Source organism: Sturnus vulgaris, chromosome 13, assembly GCF_052056855.1.
Source record: "Sturnus vulgaris isolate bStuVul1 chromosome 13, bStuVul1.hap1, whole genome shotgun sequence".
NCBI lineage: Eukaryota > Metazoa > Chordata > Aves > Passeriformes > Sturnidae > Sturnus > Sturnus vulgaris.
The window spans coordinates 19,694,881-19,713,645 of record NC_142255.1 but is presented as its reverse complement, the minus strand read 5'-3'; the positions used below and the strand labels follow the sequence as shown (position 1 = coordinate 19,713,645).

The window sequence follows — 18,765 nt, the reverse complement described above, 5'->3', positions numbered from 1 at the left end:
AAACCCCAGGAGATACTCAAAATTCAACTGGATGTGATTCCAGGGAATGTGATTCAGCTTCATGATTGGCCAGACTTTGAATCCCAGAATCCCGGAATGATCTGGCTTGGGCAGGAACTTAAAGCTCGTCCCATTCCACCTTCCCCTATCCCAGGTTTCTCCAAGCCCAGTCCAGCCTGGGGTTGGAATATTCCAGGCGTGGGGCAGCCACAGTTTCTCTGGGCATCCTGTTCCACTTCTAAGGATTTAAGTGGAATTTAAACCCGAGCCTGAAAGCTCAGGAACCTGGACTTGGGATTTGGCAGCCCCAGCTTTATATTCCTACAAAAATCCCATCTGCAGCCATGGAAGTGCCACAGCCCAGGGGGTGATCCCGGTAGGAAAAGGGGATTGCTCAGGCAGGGTTATTCCCAAAAGGAGGAGTGGTTTTGATGGATTCATGGCTTTCATTGGACCGGGAATGTTGACAGCAAAGCTTTTCCTGCACGGTGTTCCCAGAGGAGCGGAGCAGCGGGAGCTGCAACTTCCCAACACTCAGCACCTCACGAGGGTTTGTCCAGCTTGATGGGAGCCATGAAATAAAACACTCAGAATTGTAAGAATTGCAGGAATTGAATTTGCCTTCAACAAATGAAGGATTTGCACAGGAAGTGCAAAATCAGGCAGCGCCAAAACTCCCGGCACAGGTTGATAAAATCATCTGGGTGATTTTATCTTTGGAAAAATCCATTTTTTTTTAAGTTTCCCTCTCTGGGAAGCGGCCAGAGCTGTGTGAGCGCAGATCCTGGGAGCAGGCAGGGAATTCTCACTCCGTGCCCGTCCCTTCCCAGGCTACACCGTCTCCTCCGTGGTCTCCACCGAGCGCGAGCGGATTTACGTGGCGGGAGCGCCGCGCTTCAACCACACGGGCAAAGTCATCCTGTTCAACATGCACAGCAACAGGAACCTCACCATCCACCAGGCCCTCAAGGGGGAACAGGTAATTCCAGCCGGGAATTCTTTTCCTTCCTTCCCCGTGGAAAAATCAACCTGGATTTTCCCCAAGCTGGAACGTCCCGGCGGCGCCGTGGGTTGTGGGTGTCCCTGTGGATAACTCCAAGGAATGTCCCAGGGAATGATTCCACCATTCCCAACTGTGGTTGCACTGCTTAATTAGTGGTTTGTCAATTAGTCTCATCCTCACAGCCAGGATTAAAAGAAACACGGTTGAAAAGGTTTTTCTCGTGTTTGGGCTTGGTTGTTCATTATATCTTATCATAAATTACAGAAAGTGCGACAGCACTTCCAGCTTTTTGCTAGAACTGAAGAAAAACGGCCACAGAGGCAGCTGCTACAAGGTCTTTTAAGGCTAAACAGTCCAATAGAGAATTAACACCGATATTATTTATACTTTTGACCCAATAACTGAATCCCCATGACCCTCAGAGTGACACTGACTGAACCACCAGAAACTGCTACCTGAAATGTATGAAGGGGAAGGAAGAAGAAAGATGAACAAAGAAAGAGGCAAGGCCCAAAAATCTCCATCTTGTCCCATATCTGTTACTATACCATAAAAACATCAAATTTAAAAGCCATCACCCTGTGAGAGCACACACTTCTAATTCACTACACACTCGTGGTTTCCATTTCACCACTCGTATTTAGAAGCCATTTCCAAGGCCTCAGGCCCAAAGCAGTGTTAGTTTTCCCAGGCCCAAAGCAGTGTTAGTTTTCCAAGGCCCAAAGCAGTGTTTTCCAAGGCCCAAAGCAGTGTTTTCCAGGGGCTCAGTGCCTGGAACTCTCCATTTCTGGGCTCCAACACCCAGCCTGTGTCCTCCAGATCGGCTCCTACTACGGCAGCGAGATCAGTTCCCTGGACGTGAACGGTGACGGCGTCACGGACGTGCTGCTGGTGGCAGCGCCCATGTTCTTCAGCGAGGGCAGGGAGAGGGGCAAGGTCTACGTGTACGGCCGGCAGGGGGTGAGTGCCACCCGGGGATGTCCCCATCTTAATTGTCATCTTAATTGTCATCTTAATTGTCATCTTAATTGTCATCTTAATTGTCATCTTAATTGTCATCTTAATTGTCATCTTAATTGTCGTCACCTTTATTATCATCGTCACCTTTATTATCATCGTCACCTTTATTATCATCGTCACCTTTATTATCATCGTCACCATTATCATCGTCATCATTATCACGATCATCATTATCACGATCATCATTATCACGATCATCATTATCACGATCATCATTATCATCTTTATTATTGTCATCATTATTATCATTATTATCATTATCATTATTGTCATCATCATTATCATTGTTATCATTATTGTCATCATTATCATTATTATTATTATTATTGTCATCATCATTATCATTACCATCATCATTAGCATCATTATCATTAGTACTGTCATCATTATTGTTGTCATAATTATCATCATTAGCATCATCATTAGCATCATTATTAGCATCATCATCATTGTCATCACCGTTATCATTACCATCGTCATTATTATTATTGTCATAATTATCATCATCATCATTACCATAATTATTATCGTCATCATCATTATCGTCGTCATCATTATTGTCATAATCATCATCATTAGCATCATCATCATTAGCATCATCATTATTATTAAATATTTATTCTTGTGGAATTTATATTTACTATTGACTGTATTATTAATATGGAATAACTATTTACTATTACTATTATTATCATTATGGAATACTTGCTCTTGTGGAGTTCATTATGGAATTGATCTCTAATATGGAGTATTTTTTGTTATTATTATTGGATATTTATTATTATTGAAATTATGTTTATTATGGGATTTACATTAATATGGTACTATTATTATATATATGATAATGATGATAGTGATAATAACAATGATGATAATAATAGTGACAATGATAATAATGATGATAATAATGACTCTGATGATAATGATGATGATGATAATGATAATAATGATGATAATAGTGACTCTGATGATAACGATGATGATGATAATGATAATAATGATGATAATAGTGACTCTGATGATAACGATGATGATGATAATGATAATAATGATGATAATAGTGACTCTGATGATAATGATGAAGAATTCTTTTTGTAGGGTGCCAAGCAGAAGTGGGGCTGGCTGGGGGGCTCAGGGCTCCGAAATCCCACATCCCTGGGAATGCTCCCACCCCTTTCCTTGGAGAATCCCTCCCACATCCCACTCCTTCACTCGAGGCTTTCTCCCCTTTCCAGAATCCTTTTGGGAATTCCTTTCCTCCCTTTTTTCCCTTGGCAGAACCTCTTTGTTCCCCGCGGGGCCCTGGTGGATCTGCAGAGTTACCAGAATTCCCGATTCGGCTCCTGCATCGCCGCCGTCCCCGACCTCAACCAGGACTCCTACAACGACCTGGTGGTGGGGGCCCCTCTGGAGGACGAGCACCACGGAGCCATTTACGTTTTCCTGGGATTCCAGGAGACCATCCTGAAGAAGTACAAGCAGGTGGGGCTTCCCTGGGTTTGGTTTTCCTTGTGCTCCGTGGAAGGAAATCTCATTTTTCGCTGTTTTAAGGACTAATGGAGCAGGATAAATCCACAACCCTGGATTTAGTTATTTAATTATTTAATGTTTATTTTATATTATTATTTAATTCTTTATAATTTTTTTAAAAAATTTATTACTTTTATTATTATATATTTTTTAAATTTATTTATTGTTATTATTTAAATAATAATTAAATAAGTTGCCTAGCTATGCTAATTATTATGGCCATATATTCCCTCTTTTGAGGCACCCAAGGCAAAACGTTGGAATTCAATCCATGGTGGAGTCCCCATCCCTGCTGGGATTTCAGGAGTGTGGAGGTGGCACTTGGGGACACGGGTGGTGGCTTGGCAGCTTGGCAGGGGGGTGGTTGGACAATCTTAGATGGCTTTTCCAACCGAAATTATTCCATGGAATAGCAGGAAAAGGGCTTGGAATTAGAGGTGATGTTTGGCATTAATTGCAAGGGAATGCTATAGATTTATTGATTAATTATAAATTTCCTCCTTTCCTTTCCTTTCCTTTCCTTTCCTTTCCTTTCCTTTCCTTTCCTCTCCTTTCCTCTCCTTTCCTCTCCTTTCCTCTCCTTTCCTCTCCTTTCCTCTCCTTTCCTCTCCTTTCCTCTCCTTTCCTCTCCTTTCCTCTCCTTTCCTCTCCTTTCCTTTCCTTTCCTCCTATAAAATTAAATAGGGCAAATCCAGCAGGAATTTTGGATGCTGTCTCCAAAGAGAAACTGCTTTCATTCCCTAGAAAATCACATTTAGTGCAACCTCCTGGGACGGGGGATTTTTGGAGCCAGCCTGGCAAACCCTTGGCAGGCAGGGACGTTCCTGCTGGAATTCCAGCCTGGATTGTGTCCGTTCCTTTTTCCAGAGGATCGCGGCCGCCGACCTCGCTCCGGGCCTGATGTATTTTGGGTGCAGCATCCACGGGCAGCTGGATCTGAACGAGGACGGGCTCGTGGATTTGGCCGTGGGCTCGCTGGGCAACGCCGTGCTGCTCTGGTGAGCCTGGCATCCTTTGGTGCCCTCTGCCCAAATCCTGGGAAATCCAGCGAATCCCAACAATCCAAGCCCTCTTTCCTGAATATCCACCCCCCGTTTTGCAGGGCTGTGGGATCTCTGTACCCTCAGGCCCTAAAAAGATGCCGGAGCTGGTTTGATATTGAGTTTCATCCTCAGTTCTCCAGAAGTTCCAAATTTATTTGTGGGGATTTCCACACAGTCTTGATTTAATTAGAGCAATATTTTTAAATGTTAATTAATGTTTGGGGAGTCCCTTGAAGCTGTTGGGATGGAGGGTGGCCATGCCCAGCCGAGATGGGTCACCCTGCTTGGAGAGGCCCTCGGGTCTTCCCAACCTTCCGCAAAAACGGAGCGGAAAAGGCAAACCTGGAGCAGTGGGAGCTCCCGGGATGTCCCATCCCAACCCAGAGCCCATCCCGTGCCCTGTCCCCACCCCGCAGGTCCCGCAGCGTGGTCCAGATCAACGCCAGCCTCCGCTTCGAGCCCTCCAAGATCAACATCTTCACCAAGGACTGCAAGCGCAACGGGAAGGAGGCGACGTGCATGAGAGCCTTCGTCTGCTTCACCGCCCTCTTCCTCTCCGCTCACTTCCAGGCTGCCAGCGTGGGTGAGGCCAAAATCACAATTCCTGCCTCGCTCTGGGTTCTTTTCTTTTCCTGGCTGGGCATTCTCAGTTCTCCCAGCCTGGCTCCAGAGCACAGGGGTTCAACCAAGGGGAGACTCTTCCGTGTGGGAATAAAGGTAAAATCAAATAAATAAGGAAATGCCACTCAGATTTTACTCACTTCCAGGCTGCCAGCGTGGGTAATGCCAAAATTCCAATTCTTGCCTTGCTCAGGTTTGCAGCCCCGTGGGAAACCCAACTTTTGGGATGGAAATCCAGGAGCTTGGAGGAGCTCACGTGTCCACCTGTCACTTTTGTGCCACTCACCTTTGTCCCTATCCCGGCCGAGTTTCCAGGCTCTGGTGATGGCTCAGCCACAGAAACACCCCCAGGATAAATCCCACCTCATCCCTCAGCTATTCCCGGGGCTGAGCTCTGCTGGGATTTGCCTTTCCCTGCTCCGTGTGACAGGAATGTCACCCCAGTGGGGCAGGAGAGGACGTGCCCGGCCCGCGTTCCGCAGGGCTCCTCCATCCCTCCTGCTGCAGCAGCGGGACACATCTGCCGGCCAGATGTGCACTTTCCACAACATCCCAGGGAATCTGAGGAGCTGGCCAGCTCTCCTGTTAAACCCTTGGATGGTGCCGTGACCCCGAGTCCCCCCGGCGGATTCCCGGGAGTCAGCGGAGCAGGGAAGCGATGGCAGCTCAGCCCCTGCAAGCCAGCAGCACTGTCCAAGGAAAACCGGGATCCAAAGCCAAAGGAAAAACTCCCATCACCCAGGGCAAGAGTTTTGCTTTGTGCTCTCAAACCCAGCATTTTCCTCCCTGTTGCTGAAAAAAAAAATCTGAGTGGGATTTCCTTATTTATTTGATTTTTATCTTTATTTCCACACGGAAGAGTCACCCCCTGGATGAGCCCCTGTGCTCTGGAGCCAGGCTGGGAAAGATGAGGGTGTCCGGTCAGGAAAAGAGAAGAATCCAGAGAAACTCTGGAGCCCCTCCCACTGCCTGAAGGGGCTCCAGGAGAGCTGGAGAGGGACTGGGGACACTGGGGATGGAGGGACAGGACACAGGGAATGGCTTTAAGCTGAAGGAGGAGAGATTTAGATGGGGTATTGGGAAGGAATTGTTCCCCGGGAGGGTGGGGAGGGGCTGGGATGGAATTCCCAGAGAAGCTGAATCCCTGGGAGGGTCCAAGGCCAGGTTGGAGCACCCTGGGACAGTGGAAGGTGTCCCTGAGATGAGATTTAAGGTCCCTTCCAACCCAAAAACCATTCTGAGATTCTGTGGTTCTCCAAAATCCCTGCTCGGTTGGGAATCTCCAGTTTCTTTCCAAGAGCAGTGCAGGGAACAAAGGGACTCCGTAAATCATCCAGGTGAGGGGTGTGCTCTGATCCCTCCGGACAAACACGGGAACATCTGAGAGGCCAAGAATTCCACCCCTCACAGATTTTACACAGGGTCTTGCCGTAATTCACTTCTAAAGCTCCTCATCTGGAGAAGGGGAAGCTTTTCCCAGAACTGGGATTTCCCTCAGCAGGGAATGGGAATGCCGCTCTTTGCTCATGGATTGGGGCGTGTGCAGCCCCAAGGACTGAGCTGAGCCTGTCCCTGCAGGGCTCAGGTACAACACGACCATCGACGAGCGCCGCTACTCGCCCCGGGCACACCTGGACGAGGGCGGTGACCGGGTGGCACCGAGGACAATGGTGCTGCCCGCGGGGCAGGAGCTGTGCCACACCCTCCCCTTCCACGTCCTGGTGAGTGTGGGGCAGGACGAGGCTGGGCTGTTCTCCGGGTGGGAATGAGCCTCGTCCATCCCGCTGGATCCATCCCGCTGGATCCTTTCCCTTCCCTTCCCGCCGGTTTGATGTGGTCCGGGATGGAGCTGCCAGCACGTGGCAGCTGCCGGGTCCCCAAGCGGTGACATCACCGCAGCTCCCACGTGCTCCGTGAGCCGTGTCCTCGTCCCAGGGTCACGCTGCTTTTCCTGATGCTTTTCCTGCTCCAAAATCAGGGATGCTCCTTCTTTCCCAATCCCCGTGCCAGTCCCTGGGGGTGTCCCCCCACTCTGTGTCACCCTCTGGCACAGCAGGTTCCCACCCCGGGGTGCAGAGCTGGTGGATCCCTCGCTCTCAGGGAACAGCTGATGCACAAACCTGGCCAAAACCAAACATTCCCAAGGAATGAGGAGGATCTCATGGAAGCCAGGCGGCCCCGAGCTGCCAGACTGGCCCAGCCCCAAGCCTCGGCCTGAACTGCTGTGAACTTTTGGGAAATTTGAGGCTGGAGATGGAGCTGGAGCTCATGATTTAGCCCAAAAAACATCTCACTTCAGAGCATCCCTCTGCACCCAGGCACGAGGCAGGGGAGGAGCTCCTGGGAGCTTCCAGGGGGCAGGTGGGATATTGGGAAGGAATTCCTGGCTGGGCTGGAATTCCCAGAGGATCTGTGGCTGCTCCTGAACCCCTGGCAGTGTCCCAAGCTGGGTCGGATGGGGCTTGGAGCGACCTTGGAGATGGGATTCGTTTTTTATTCCATCCCAGCCCTGGGTTGGGGCTGCAGGGCAGATCTGGGACCTTTGGGGGACACCCTGAGGTGCTGAGGCCTGGGCTCCTCTCCCACGTGTTCCGTGTGCCCCAGGACACGGCGGATTACGTGAAGCCGGTGACGTTCTCCATCGACTACGAGCTGGAGCAGCCCGAGCACGGCCCCATGCTGGATGATGGGTGGCCCACCTCGCTCAGGGTCTCTGTAGGTAGCAGCTGTCACCTCCCAAAGTGTCACCTCCCAAAGTTCTATCACCCAGGTGCCACCTCCCAAAGTGCCGTCCTAAACGCATTTTCCACCTCCCAAGGTGTCACCTCCCAAAAATGTCATCTCCCAAAGTGCCACCTCCCAAAGTACCATCCTAAAGGCATTGCTGCCTCCCAGAGTGTCGCCTCCCAAGGTGCCACCTCCCAAAGTGTCATCTGCCAAAATGTCACGTCTGAGGTGCCACCTCCCAAAATGTCACCTCTGAGGTGTCACCTCCCGAAGTGCTCCCTCCCAAGGTGTCACCTCCCAAAGTGTCATCTGCCAAAATGTCACGTCTGAGGTGTCACCTCCCAGAGTGTCACCTCCCAAAGTTCTACCTCCCAGATGCCACTTTTTAGGTGCCACCTCCCAAACTGCCATCCTAAATGCATTGTCACCTCCCCAGGTGTCACCTCCCAAATTGTCACCTCCCAAAGTGCCACCTGCCAAGGCACCAGGGCAGGTTTATCTCTGGAAGAATCGTCACCGAGCTGCTCTCGTTGTCCCCTCAGGTCCCTTTCTGGAACGGCTGCAACGAGGACGAGCACTGTGTCCCCGACCTGGTGCTGGATGCCCGAAGTGACATTCCCAGTGCCATGTGAGTGGGTGACCCCGAGCATCCTCCACGAGTGGCACCAGCCGGGGGAGGCCCCGAAATCCGGCCCCGAAATCCAGCCCCAAAATCCGGCCCCGAGCTGAGTTCTGTAAATCCTGGCACGGCTGCTCCTTCATCCAGCGTCACCACCAGGCTCATCCCGGCCCTCCCTGAGGTGCTCCCTGGCACTTCTGAGCCTCTCCCTGGCTGGAAGGAATCCGTGGTTTTTCAGGGAATCCACAAACCGGCTCATACTTGGTGCCGTGGTGATGAGTTGCAGGGATTTGGATCAGGAAATACCAGGGAATAACTGCAAGGCTGGCATTACCCACCTGCCAATTAGGGGCTTGACTCATGGAAATTATTCCTCGCTGCAGCTCCGTGGTTAAAGAGCTATTGAAAATTATTCCTGAATCCAGGGAGGCCCCGGAGCTGATCCGAGGGCTGGAGCCCCTCTGGAGCCAGGCTGGGAGAGCTGGGAATGTTCAGCTGGAGAAGAGAAGGATCCAGGGAGAGCTCAGAGCCCCTTCCAAGGCCTGAAGGGGCTCCAGAAGAGCTGGGGAGGGATTTGGGATAAGGGATGGAGGGACAGGACACAGGGAATGGCTTTAGGTAAAAGAGGGATTGATGGGAGAGGTAGGGAGAGGCTGGGATGGAATTCCCAGAGCAGCTGTGGCTGCCCCTGGATCCCTGGAATGTCCAAGGGCAGGTTGGAAGGGGTTTGGAGCCACCTTTGCTATCGCCCCAGGATGTGATTTTTCCCTACACCCCATTCCTAATAATTTGAGAAAACATCACACCATTGGCCAAAAATCCCATAACCACGGGCGATGTGAGGAATCCATAAAAAAAAAAAAAAAAAAAAAAAGGACAGAGGGAGAGCAGGGATTTCCGTGCACTTCCCACAGCCGTAAAATCCCGGGAATTTCCCTTCTTGCAGGGAATTCTGCCGGAGGGCGCTGCGGAGGGGGGACTGCTCAGCCTTCAGCCTCTCCTTCGACGCCTCCGTCTTCGTCATCGAGAGCAGCAGGAGGAGGGTGGCCGTGGAAGCCACGCTGGAAAACCGCGGGGAAAACGCCTACAGCACCGTCCTCAACATCTCCTTCTCCAGGAACCTCCAGTTCGCCAGCTTGATCCCCAAGGTGAGCTCCCGGGGCAGATCCTGCCTTTTCCAGAGGCTCTGGATGAGAAAGCTGCAGCCTAAAGCAGAGCCCAAATCTGTCTCCATCGCTCATAAATCAGAGCTGTTTATGGGCTCCGTTTCTAAGCACTTCCAGCTCTTTATTTTGGAAATACAAAAACGTTTGAGTTTTAAGAGCCTGAGCGAAGGTCAAACACAGAGGAAATTATTTCCCTCTATTTTTCTCCTGCTGCTGTTTAAAAATACTCCCTGCACACGGCCAAGTTCCCGTCAGGAGCGAGTTTTTGCAGCTGAGAAATAACTCCTGGAAGTAGGAGCTGATCACGGGAATGTGGCCACGGCTCAGCACCTCTCCAATGGCTTTCCCTGGATGCTCCCAGAGTGTCCCAAAACTTTCACTCCCCCACTCACTTGATCTTGGTGCGGCTCCTCCCTGCTCCCAGCGAGGTTTGGGAATGTGCTGATGCCGCTGAGCCTTCCCTCACCCCCCCATGACTTCATCCCCGCCCGCAGATCCCGTCTCCTTTGTTTTTCTCCGAGCCGTGCCAAAGGAAAATTGCGGGGCTCGCTGCCCACAAAATAAGAAAAATGCATTTTTTGGAGATTATTCCAAGCAAAGTGAGGGGAGCAGGGAAAATCCTCAGGATGGAGGGGAGCAGAAAGCAGCGGGCAGCAGTGGTTGTAGGGGATATTTGCAGCTGGTCGTGGAGGAGTCACGGATAACGGGCTCCTGGCTGTCCCTCCCTATAAAGGAGCATCCAGAGGGGATGGATATCTGTGTCTTATAAATAAAAAGTGGCTGTGGCCCCAAAAAGTCCATAATTTCAGCAGATGAGCGGGGGGATGCTCCAGGCAGTTGCTGGTGGCTGGTGCTGGGATATTCCAGCTCCTGGGTAGGACTTTTCCCGAGGCAGCAGCTCGAACTCACCCCCTGTGGGATAAAAGCTGGGATAGCTCATCCTGCCCATGAGGATGGACACCCCATTGCAGAAAAATCAGGAATGCCAGGAATGCTCAGCTTCATTCATTCATTCATTCACCACAGTTAAACTCGTTCACCTCTGTAATTAAGTTCATAAAGAGGATTTAAATCAGGGGACTGGAAGTTGCTTCCTAGGGATGCTCATTCCCAGGAACATCCATGGATTCATGGGAAGGATTCCCAGCTCCAGCGAGCAGGGCGGGTTGGAGGACTGGCTGGTGGGTTGCACGGTCCTTTGGTGGGGTTTTGGTCAGTGGTTGGGGTTTGGTTTGTGGTTGGGTTTTGGTCATTGGTTGTTGGTTGGGTTTTGGTCATTGGTTCTTGTTGTTGGTTGGTTGTTGGTTGGGCTTTGGTCATTGCTTGGTTGGTGGTTGGTTGATCGGTTGGTCATTGGTTCTTGTTGTTGGTTGGTTGGCTGTTGGTTGGGTTTTGGTCATTGGTTCTTGTTGTTGGCTGGTCATTGGTTGGTTGGGTTTTGTTGTTGATTGTCGATTGGTTGACCACTGGCTGATTGGTCATTGGTTGGTTTGATTTTGGTTGGTCATTGGTTGATTGGCCATTGATTGGTTAGCCATTGGTCACTGGTTGGTTGGCCATTGGTTGGTGATTGGCTGGTGATTGGTTGGCCACTACTTGGTCATTGGTTGGTGATTGGTTGGTGATTGCTTGGCCATTGGTTGGCCATTGGTCACTGGTTGGTTGGTTTTTGGTTGGTTGGCCATTGGTTGGCCATTGGTCACTGGTTGGTTGGTTTTTGGTTGGTTGGCCATTGGTTGGCCATTGGTCACTGGTTGGTTAGTTTTTGGTTGGTTGGCCATTGGTTGGCCATTGGTTGGTTGGTTGTTCCCCCAAAGCCAAGGCCCATTTTGAGCCCCTCAGGCGCTCCCAGTTTCCCGAAGATCCGGCTCCCGGGGCTCATTCCCGGTGTCCCGGACACTCCTGTCCCGTTCCAGGACGACACCGACATCAACATCGACTGCGCCGGTGACGACAGACACCCCTCCCGGAGGGTGTGCAACGTCAGCTACCCCTTCTTCCGCGCCAAGGCCAAGGTAGGGCATTCCCAGCGCCCACATTCTGCCCCCAGGGTCACATCTGTCACATCTGGGCAGCCCTGAACAGGATTTGACAGATGAACTTTTGGTTTCTTCCCTTTTGGAGTTTGAAGGGCATCTTTCAAAGCTGGGGGGGGGTTGGGATCCTGCCCTGGAGAGCCCCAGGTTCCAACCCAGCTCCTCCAGGTGACAGAATTCACCTCCAAACCTTTGGAAAAATTTAATGTTGGCTTCAAACCACGGATGGGAACTTCGCTGAGCTGATTCCCTGCAGGATGAGGCTCCTTCCCTGCCTGAGAGGTTTTCCTTGCTCTGAGGTTCCTCTGGATCCTGCTTAGACCCAGTCCCAGCCCCCCTGGGTGGTGGCATCCTCCAAACCAGTGTTCCCAGTATTTGGGATGAGCCCAAATGATGAGTTTATCATTTTTTCCAAGACATAAACCTTTGGGAAACATCAGATTCAGGGATGAGGTGGGGGAAGGAAAACCAGGGAGCTGGGCTCAGGATCCATGTGGAATTCCACTGACCCACTCTGTACTCCTGTGGGAAAAGGGACCAACACCAGCAGGATCTGCAGAGAAAATCTCCCCAGCTTCCCAATCCATCTGAAACCTTTCCTTGATTATGATGGATTGTCCAGACCTGAGAGGTTTTCCTTGCTCTGAGGAGCCTCTGCATCCAGCTCAGTCAGTGGGCGGTGGCATCCTCCAAACCAGTGTTCCCAGTATTTGGGATGAGCCCAGCTCCAGTTTATCATTTTTTTCTAAGCCATAAACTCTTGGGAAACATCAGATTCAGGGATGAGGTGGGGGAAGGAAAAGCAGGGAGCTGCAGCCACTCAGGATCCATGTGGAATTCCACCCCATATTCCCCTGGGAAAAGAGATCAACACCAGCATGATCTGCAGAGAAAATCTCCCCAGCTCCCGAATCCGTCATGAAACTTTCCTTTGATTATGATGGATGAGCCTCAGGCACCAGGCTGGGCTTTAAAGCTCCCAAAAATCCCGGTGGGATGCCTGTGGCTGCAGGAGGAGCTGGCTGCCCATGAGCTCGGGGGTCGGGAATGTGCCCGTGGGCCATCAGGTAGCGCCGCTCCTGCCAAAACAAAGACAGGCTGGAAATGGAATTTTGGCTCCGGAGCCGCGGGAGCTTTAATATTCCAGTCAGCTGTGCCGGCCCAGACGGTCTGAGGTCACTGCAGATGGGACATTTATCACTTTTATCCCGTTTTATCCCATTTTATTGGTGTTGGCTCTCTCCAGCTGCCTCCCCTTCCCGCCCATCCCGGGCCTCTGCAGGGATCTGCTTCCAGAGGGAGCCACTCGCTGCTCCCATGGCAGGGGCTGAGAGAATTCCTGCAAATCCTCTCTCGGTCCCTATGGGATCGGGTCCCTGCTCAGCACTCGGGGTTTTATTCCCTCCGATGTTTTTCCTGATTTTTTTTTTTTCTCCCTTCTCCACAGGTGTCTTTCCGCCTGGACTTTGAATTCAGCAAATCCGTCTTCCTGCAGAGCATGGAGGTGTACATGGTTGCCAGCAGGTCTGGGGATGCCTCCTCCCTCTGGAATCACGGAATCATGGAATGGTTTGGGCTGGAAAAAAAAAAAAAAAAAAGCCCATCCAGTCCCACCCTTTCCCTGATCCCAGGGTGTCCAACCTTGGACAATTCCAGAGATCCAGGGGCAGCCACAGCTTCCCTGGGCTTCCCTTGGGATTCTTCCCCCCAGAGCCAGAGGTTTTCCATGGAATAACCCCATGGAGACCCAGCTGATCCCAAACTTGGCTGTTTTTTATTTATTCCGGGAATTTCCATCCATGATTTTTCCATGCCTGTGGCAGCTGCCGGGCCCTGCTGGATCTCCAGCCACTGCTGCTTTCTCATCCATGCTCCCACCGCAAATATTTCCCCAGAAAAAGATCCCCAAATAATTTTACAAAGTTCTCCTCGCTCCCCATTCCTGCGCGGGTAAAGATTTCCCACTGGGAAATGTGGGAAATCCTACAAAGAAAGGGAAAATCCTATAAGGAGAAGGGAAAAATCCTATAGGGAGAAGGGGAAATCCCATGGGGAGAAGGGAAAAATCCTATAAGGAAAAGGGGAAAATCCTATAGGGAGAAGGGGAAATCCTGCAAAGAAAGGAAAAATTAACTCAATTGAATATTATTAAATTATTAATGAATAATTTGTTAATTGACTAAATTATTAATCATTTTTTAAAATAAAGTCACCAATAATTAGAGCAGAGGAGGATTCCCCTGCACCCCTTTAAACTGCTGGGGAACCCAAAGTTCCACCAACCAAACAAACCCTTCCCACCCTAAGTCTTTGTAAAAACAAAAATAAAGTCCCAGTAACGCATTTAAAAATTTATTAAAAAAAAAAAATTAAATCAATTACCTCAAAATCAGACAAACCCATTCATGAGACCGGAAACCAAAATTACACGTAGCAAATAATACCAAAAATAAAATAAAATAAAAATAAAACAACACAACCTATACCTCCCTCCGAATCATTTTCTTCCCAAAAACCCCTCTTTGAGGAAAAAAGCATCAAAGTTCAGCATTCCCCAAAAAAAAAAAAATTATTAAATAAAATTCCCGGGGGGATTTGGGTGATTCCTGACCCCCTGGCCCTGCTGCTGTTGCAGTGACAGCGAGGAGAAGGAGAGCACCAAGGATGACAACGTTGCTCACCTCAATTTCCAGCTCAAATACGAGGCTGACCTGCTCTTCACCAGGTGAGGGATTTGGGATTAGGGATTCCTGCGAGGTCACGGATTGGGAAAATCCCAATTGGGAAAACCAGCCTTCAAACCGAGGTTTAATATGGGAAAAAAAACAAAAAAACAAAAAAAAAAAAAACCAGGAGCTATAAAAATAAAAAAAAATCAAGGAGAGCTTTTTATAAAACTGGCAGCTGGGCTCTCCCAGGCATAAATTTTATTAAAGAGGTGCGAGGGTGAGTTTTTATGGGGAAAAAAAAAAAAAAAAAGGGAATTCTTGGAGGTAATAATGGCCATAACAGGTGTTCCTGGTGTCTGGGCTGGTGGCCATCCCAAAAAAAAAACCATGGGAGGGAAACTCAGCTGTGGGATGAGCGGGAATGAAAAATCCAGGAGAGCCAGGGATGAAGGCAGAGATAATTTAGGAAGCTGCTGATGGGAAAATCAGGGATCCCAAAGCACATTCCCTGGCTCTGCTTGCTGGAATTTTTTAGGGGATTTTTCAGCCCTTGGGTCGTTTTATATTTTTTCACTCAGACGCCGTAAATGAAAATTCCTTTAATGTTTAGGATTTATGGGGAGCGAGGGGATTCTCCAGTTCGGAACGAAGGGAAAGTTTGGGGGGGAAGAAAAGCGCAGAAAAAGATCAAATTTGGGAATTTTGGAGTGAAAAAGGAGGGAGGGGATTTTAAAGAAAGATTTGGGGCCATGGCAGGTGCTCCCGAATGGGTTCCCACAGGATATTCCTGGCCCTATTCCCACATTTCCAGCTGTAAAAAAAAGGGGATTGATTTAACTCCTGTGACATCCAAACCTCAGCCAGGGCCTGGGGTGGCTCTGACGGGAGAAAATCCTGCAAAAAAAACGGGAAAATCCTGCAAAAAAAACGGGAAAATCCTGCAAAAAAGGGCAAATCGTGCAAAAAAAAAAGGGGAAATCCTGCAAGGAAATGGGAAAATCCTATAAGGGGAAAATCCTGCAAGGAAAGAGGAAAATCCTATAAGGGGAAAATCCTGCAAGGAAATGGGAAAATCCTGCGAGGAAAAGGGGAAATCCTGCAAGGAAAGGGGGAAATCCTGCAAGGAAAGGGGGAAATCCTGCAAGGAAAGGGGGAAATCCTGCGAGGAAAAGGGGAAATCCTGCAAAGAAATGGGAAAATCCTACAAGGAAAAGGGAAAATCCTGCAAGGAAAGGGGGAAATCCTGCAAAGAAATGGGAAAATCCTGCAAGGAAATGGGAAAATCCTGCGAGGAAAAGGGGAAATCCTGCAAAGAAATGGGAAAATCCTGCAAGGAAATGGGAAAATCCTGCGAGGAAAAGGGGAAATCCTGCAAAGAAATGGGAAAATCCTACAAGGAAAAGGGGAAATCCTGCAAGGAAAGGGGGAAATCCTGCAAGGAAAGGGAAAATCCTGCAAGGAAAGGGGAAAATCCTGCAAGGAAATGGGAAAATCCTACAAGGAAAAGGGGAAATCCTGCAAGGAAATGGGAAAATCCTACAAACCCCTTTGTCACCCTTTGTCCCACAGGACCTCCAGCCTGGACTATTTCGAGATCAGATCCAACAATTCCCTGGACAGATCCAACCCCACCGGGCCCCCCTTCCACTGCACCTTCACGGTGAGCAGGGAGCAGATCCCGGAGTTTTCCTGGGTTTGGGATCCCCCATCCATCCCATAATCCCCACACATCCCCGGCTCTTCCCGGCAGCTGCAGAACCTGGGATTCTTCCCGGTGCAAGGGGTGACCCTGAGGATCACCGTGCCCGTGGCCACCAGGGCGGGCAACCGGCTCCTGCTGCCCGCAGCCTTCCGGGCCGACCAGGTAGGACGGGAGCCGGGCTTAGGGTGGGAGCCGGGCTTAGGGTGGGAGCCGGGCTTAGGGTGGGATCGGGGCTTAGGGTGGGATCCGCGCTTAGGGTGGGATCCGGGCTTGGGGTGGGAGCCGCGTTTAGGGTGGGATCCGGGCTTGGGGTGGGATCCGGGCTTAGGGTGGGAGCCGGGCTTAGGTGGGATCCGGGCTTGGGGTGGGATCCGGGCTTGGGGTGGGATCCGGACTTGGGGTGGGATCTGGGCTTAGGGTGGGAGCCGGGTTTAGGGTGGGATCTGGGCTTAGGGCGGGAGCCGGGCTTAGGGTGGGATCCGGGTTTAGGGTGGGATTCTGTCTCAGTTTAGGCTGGGATCCCAGTTTAGGACGGGATACCGGTCTAGGGTGGGATCCCAGTTTTGGGTGGGATTCTGGTTTAAGACAGGATTCCAGTACAAGATGGGATTCTATCCCAGTTTAGGATGGGATCCTGGCTTAGGGTGGGATTCTCTCTCAGTTTAGGGTGGGATCCGGGTTTAGGGTGGGATTCTGTCTCAGTTTAGGCCGGGATCCCAGTTTAGGGTGGGATCCCAATTTAGGATGGGATACTGGTTTAGGGTGGGATCCCAGTTTTGTGTGGGATTCTGTTTTAGGGTGGGATTCTGTTTTAGGGTGGGATCCTGGCTTAGGGTGGGATTCTCTCTCAGTTTAGGCTGGGATCGGGGTTTAGGCTGGGATCCCGGTTCAGGGTGGATTTCTGTCTCAGTTTAGGATTGAATTCTGTCCCAATTTAGGATGAGATTCCACCTCAGTTTAGGATGGGATCCTAGCCCTGTTTAGGATGGGATTCCACCCCAGTTTAGGATTCCAGCTCAGTTTAGGATGGGATTCCAGCATGGTTTAGGTTTGGATTCCACCCCAATTTAGGATGGGATTCTGTCCAAGTTTAGGATGGGATTTCAGCCCGGTTTAGGATGAGATTCCAGTCCAGTTTAGGATGGGATCCTAGCCCAGTTTAGGATGGGATTTCAGCCCGGTTTAGGATGGGATTTCAGCCCGGTTTAGGATGGGATCCTAGCCCAGTTTAGGATGGGATTTCAACCCGGTTTAGGATGGGAATTCCAGCCTTCCAGCCATACCCCACAGCGAGCCAAACTCAATCCCAGCTCCAACAACTCCTGGGGGGTGCTGGGGATGCCCAATCCCATCGGGATGGGGGCACAGGGAGGTGACTGCCCCCATCCCTGCTCCGTGCCGGAATTCCATCGGCTTCTCCCGCAGGAAAACACCACCTGCAACATCTGGGGCAACACCACGGACTACAGGAGAACCCCGGCCGAGGAGGATCTATCCCGCACCCCACACCTGGTACTCACCTCCCCGGGGCTGATCCTGGCTCCAGGATACCCCAAAATATGGAAAAACCTGGAATAGGGGTGGCCCATGGACGTGGGAGGAGAGGACGCTGGGATTTTTAGATGTTTAAGCCCTTTGGTTGTTTTATTTTAATTTTTCCTCTCAGCCACTGCAAATAAAACCCCGTTAACACTCAGGATTTATGGGGAGCGAGGGGATTCTCCAGCTCGCAAAATCGGGATAATTTTTTTTCCAAGGGAAAACTTGGAGGGGGAGAACAGCAGAAAAAAACCCAGCAAAATTGGGAAATTCGGGGCTAAAAAAGAGGAGAAAATGTAAAGAATGTGGGGATTTGGCCACACAGGAGGGAGGCGTGGGATTCTCCCTCCCTCAGTGCGTGCCAGGGATGAATCCCGGGATTTTCCCTCCTTTCCCGGCCGTGATCCCGCATTTCCCTCGGCAGAACCACAGCAACTGCGACGTGGTTTCCATCGAGTGCGAGGTGAAGCTGGCCCCCAGCGAGGAGCTGAACCTGCGGCTGAGCGGGAATCTCTGGATGGAGTCTCTGAAAGCAGTGAGTGCCCCGCGGGAAATGCGGATTTCGGGGAGAAATCCCCCAAAGGAACCCTCGCCCCCCCCCCAAAAAAAAAAAAAAAGTGGGATTTTTTTCCCTTTTCCCAGGAAGCTCAGGAGGGTGTGGGGTGATTTTGGTTCCCAAAGCCATTTATCCTATCGGGTTGTGCATCCACAGCACCTCATCGTGGATTATTTAACCCCATAACTAATTAATTCATTAATTCATTAGCAAATTTAATTAATTTGAAACCTCCTTTTTGCTGTTCGTTCCGCCCCGCTCCCTGCATCCTCGGGGATGCAAAAAGAATTCCTGTGGATACAAAGCCATGGGATAATGGGATGGGATAATGGGATGGATGATGGGATCAATGGGATGGGATGGGATCCATGGGATGATGGGATAATGGGATGGGATAATGGGATGGGATGATGGGATGGGATGATGGGATAATGGGATGGGATCCATGGGATGGGATCCATGGGATGGGATCCATGGGATGGGATGGGATGGGATGGGATCCATGGGATGGGATGATGGGATAATGGGATAATG

At 50.4% G+C, this 18,765-nt stretch overlaps 1 protein-coding gene across 2 annotated transcripts in view; it reads left to right on the top strand.

Annotated features, from left to right (window-relative positions):
- The window catches only part of ITGA11 (integrin subunit alpha 11), a 44,480-nt gene that overhangs the window by 21,684 nt on the left and 4,031 nt on the right, over window positions 1-18,765 (top strand). For both annotated transcript variants that reach the window (XM_014887869.2, XM_088172738.1), the window contains exons 12-27: window positions 831-979; window positions 1,823-1,963; window positions 3,302-3,505; window positions 4,421-4,551; window positions 5,013-5,179; window positions 6,796-6,938; window positions 7,822-7,932; window positions 8,487-8,572; window positions 9,510-9,711; window positions 11,646-11,744; window positions 13,213-13,289; window positions 14,401-14,490; window positions 16,004-16,094; window positions 16,185-16,298; window positions 17,562-17,648; window positions 18,100-18,210. In XM_014887869.2, coding sequence (XP_014743355.2) covers window positions 831-979; window positions 1,823-1,963; window positions 3,302-3,505; window positions 4,421-4,551; window positions 5,013-5,179; window positions 6,796-6,938; window positions 7,822-7,932; window positions 8,487-8,572; window positions 9,510-9,711; window positions 11,646-11,744; window positions 13,213-13,289; window positions 14,401-14,490; window positions 16,004-16,094; window positions 16,185-16,298; window positions 17,562-17,648; window positions 18,100-18,210 — 2,003 coding nt within the window. The remainder of the gene's footprint in view (window positions 1-830; window positions 980-1,822; window positions 1,964-3,301; window positions 3,506-4,420; window positions 4,552-5,012; window positions 5,180-6,795; window positions 6,939-7,821; window positions 7,933-8,486; window positions 8,573-9,509; window positions 9,712-11,645; window positions 11,745-13,212; window positions 13,290-14,400; window positions 14,491-16,003; window positions 16,095-16,184; window positions 16,299-17,561; window positions 17,649-18,099; window positions 18,211-18,765) is intronic.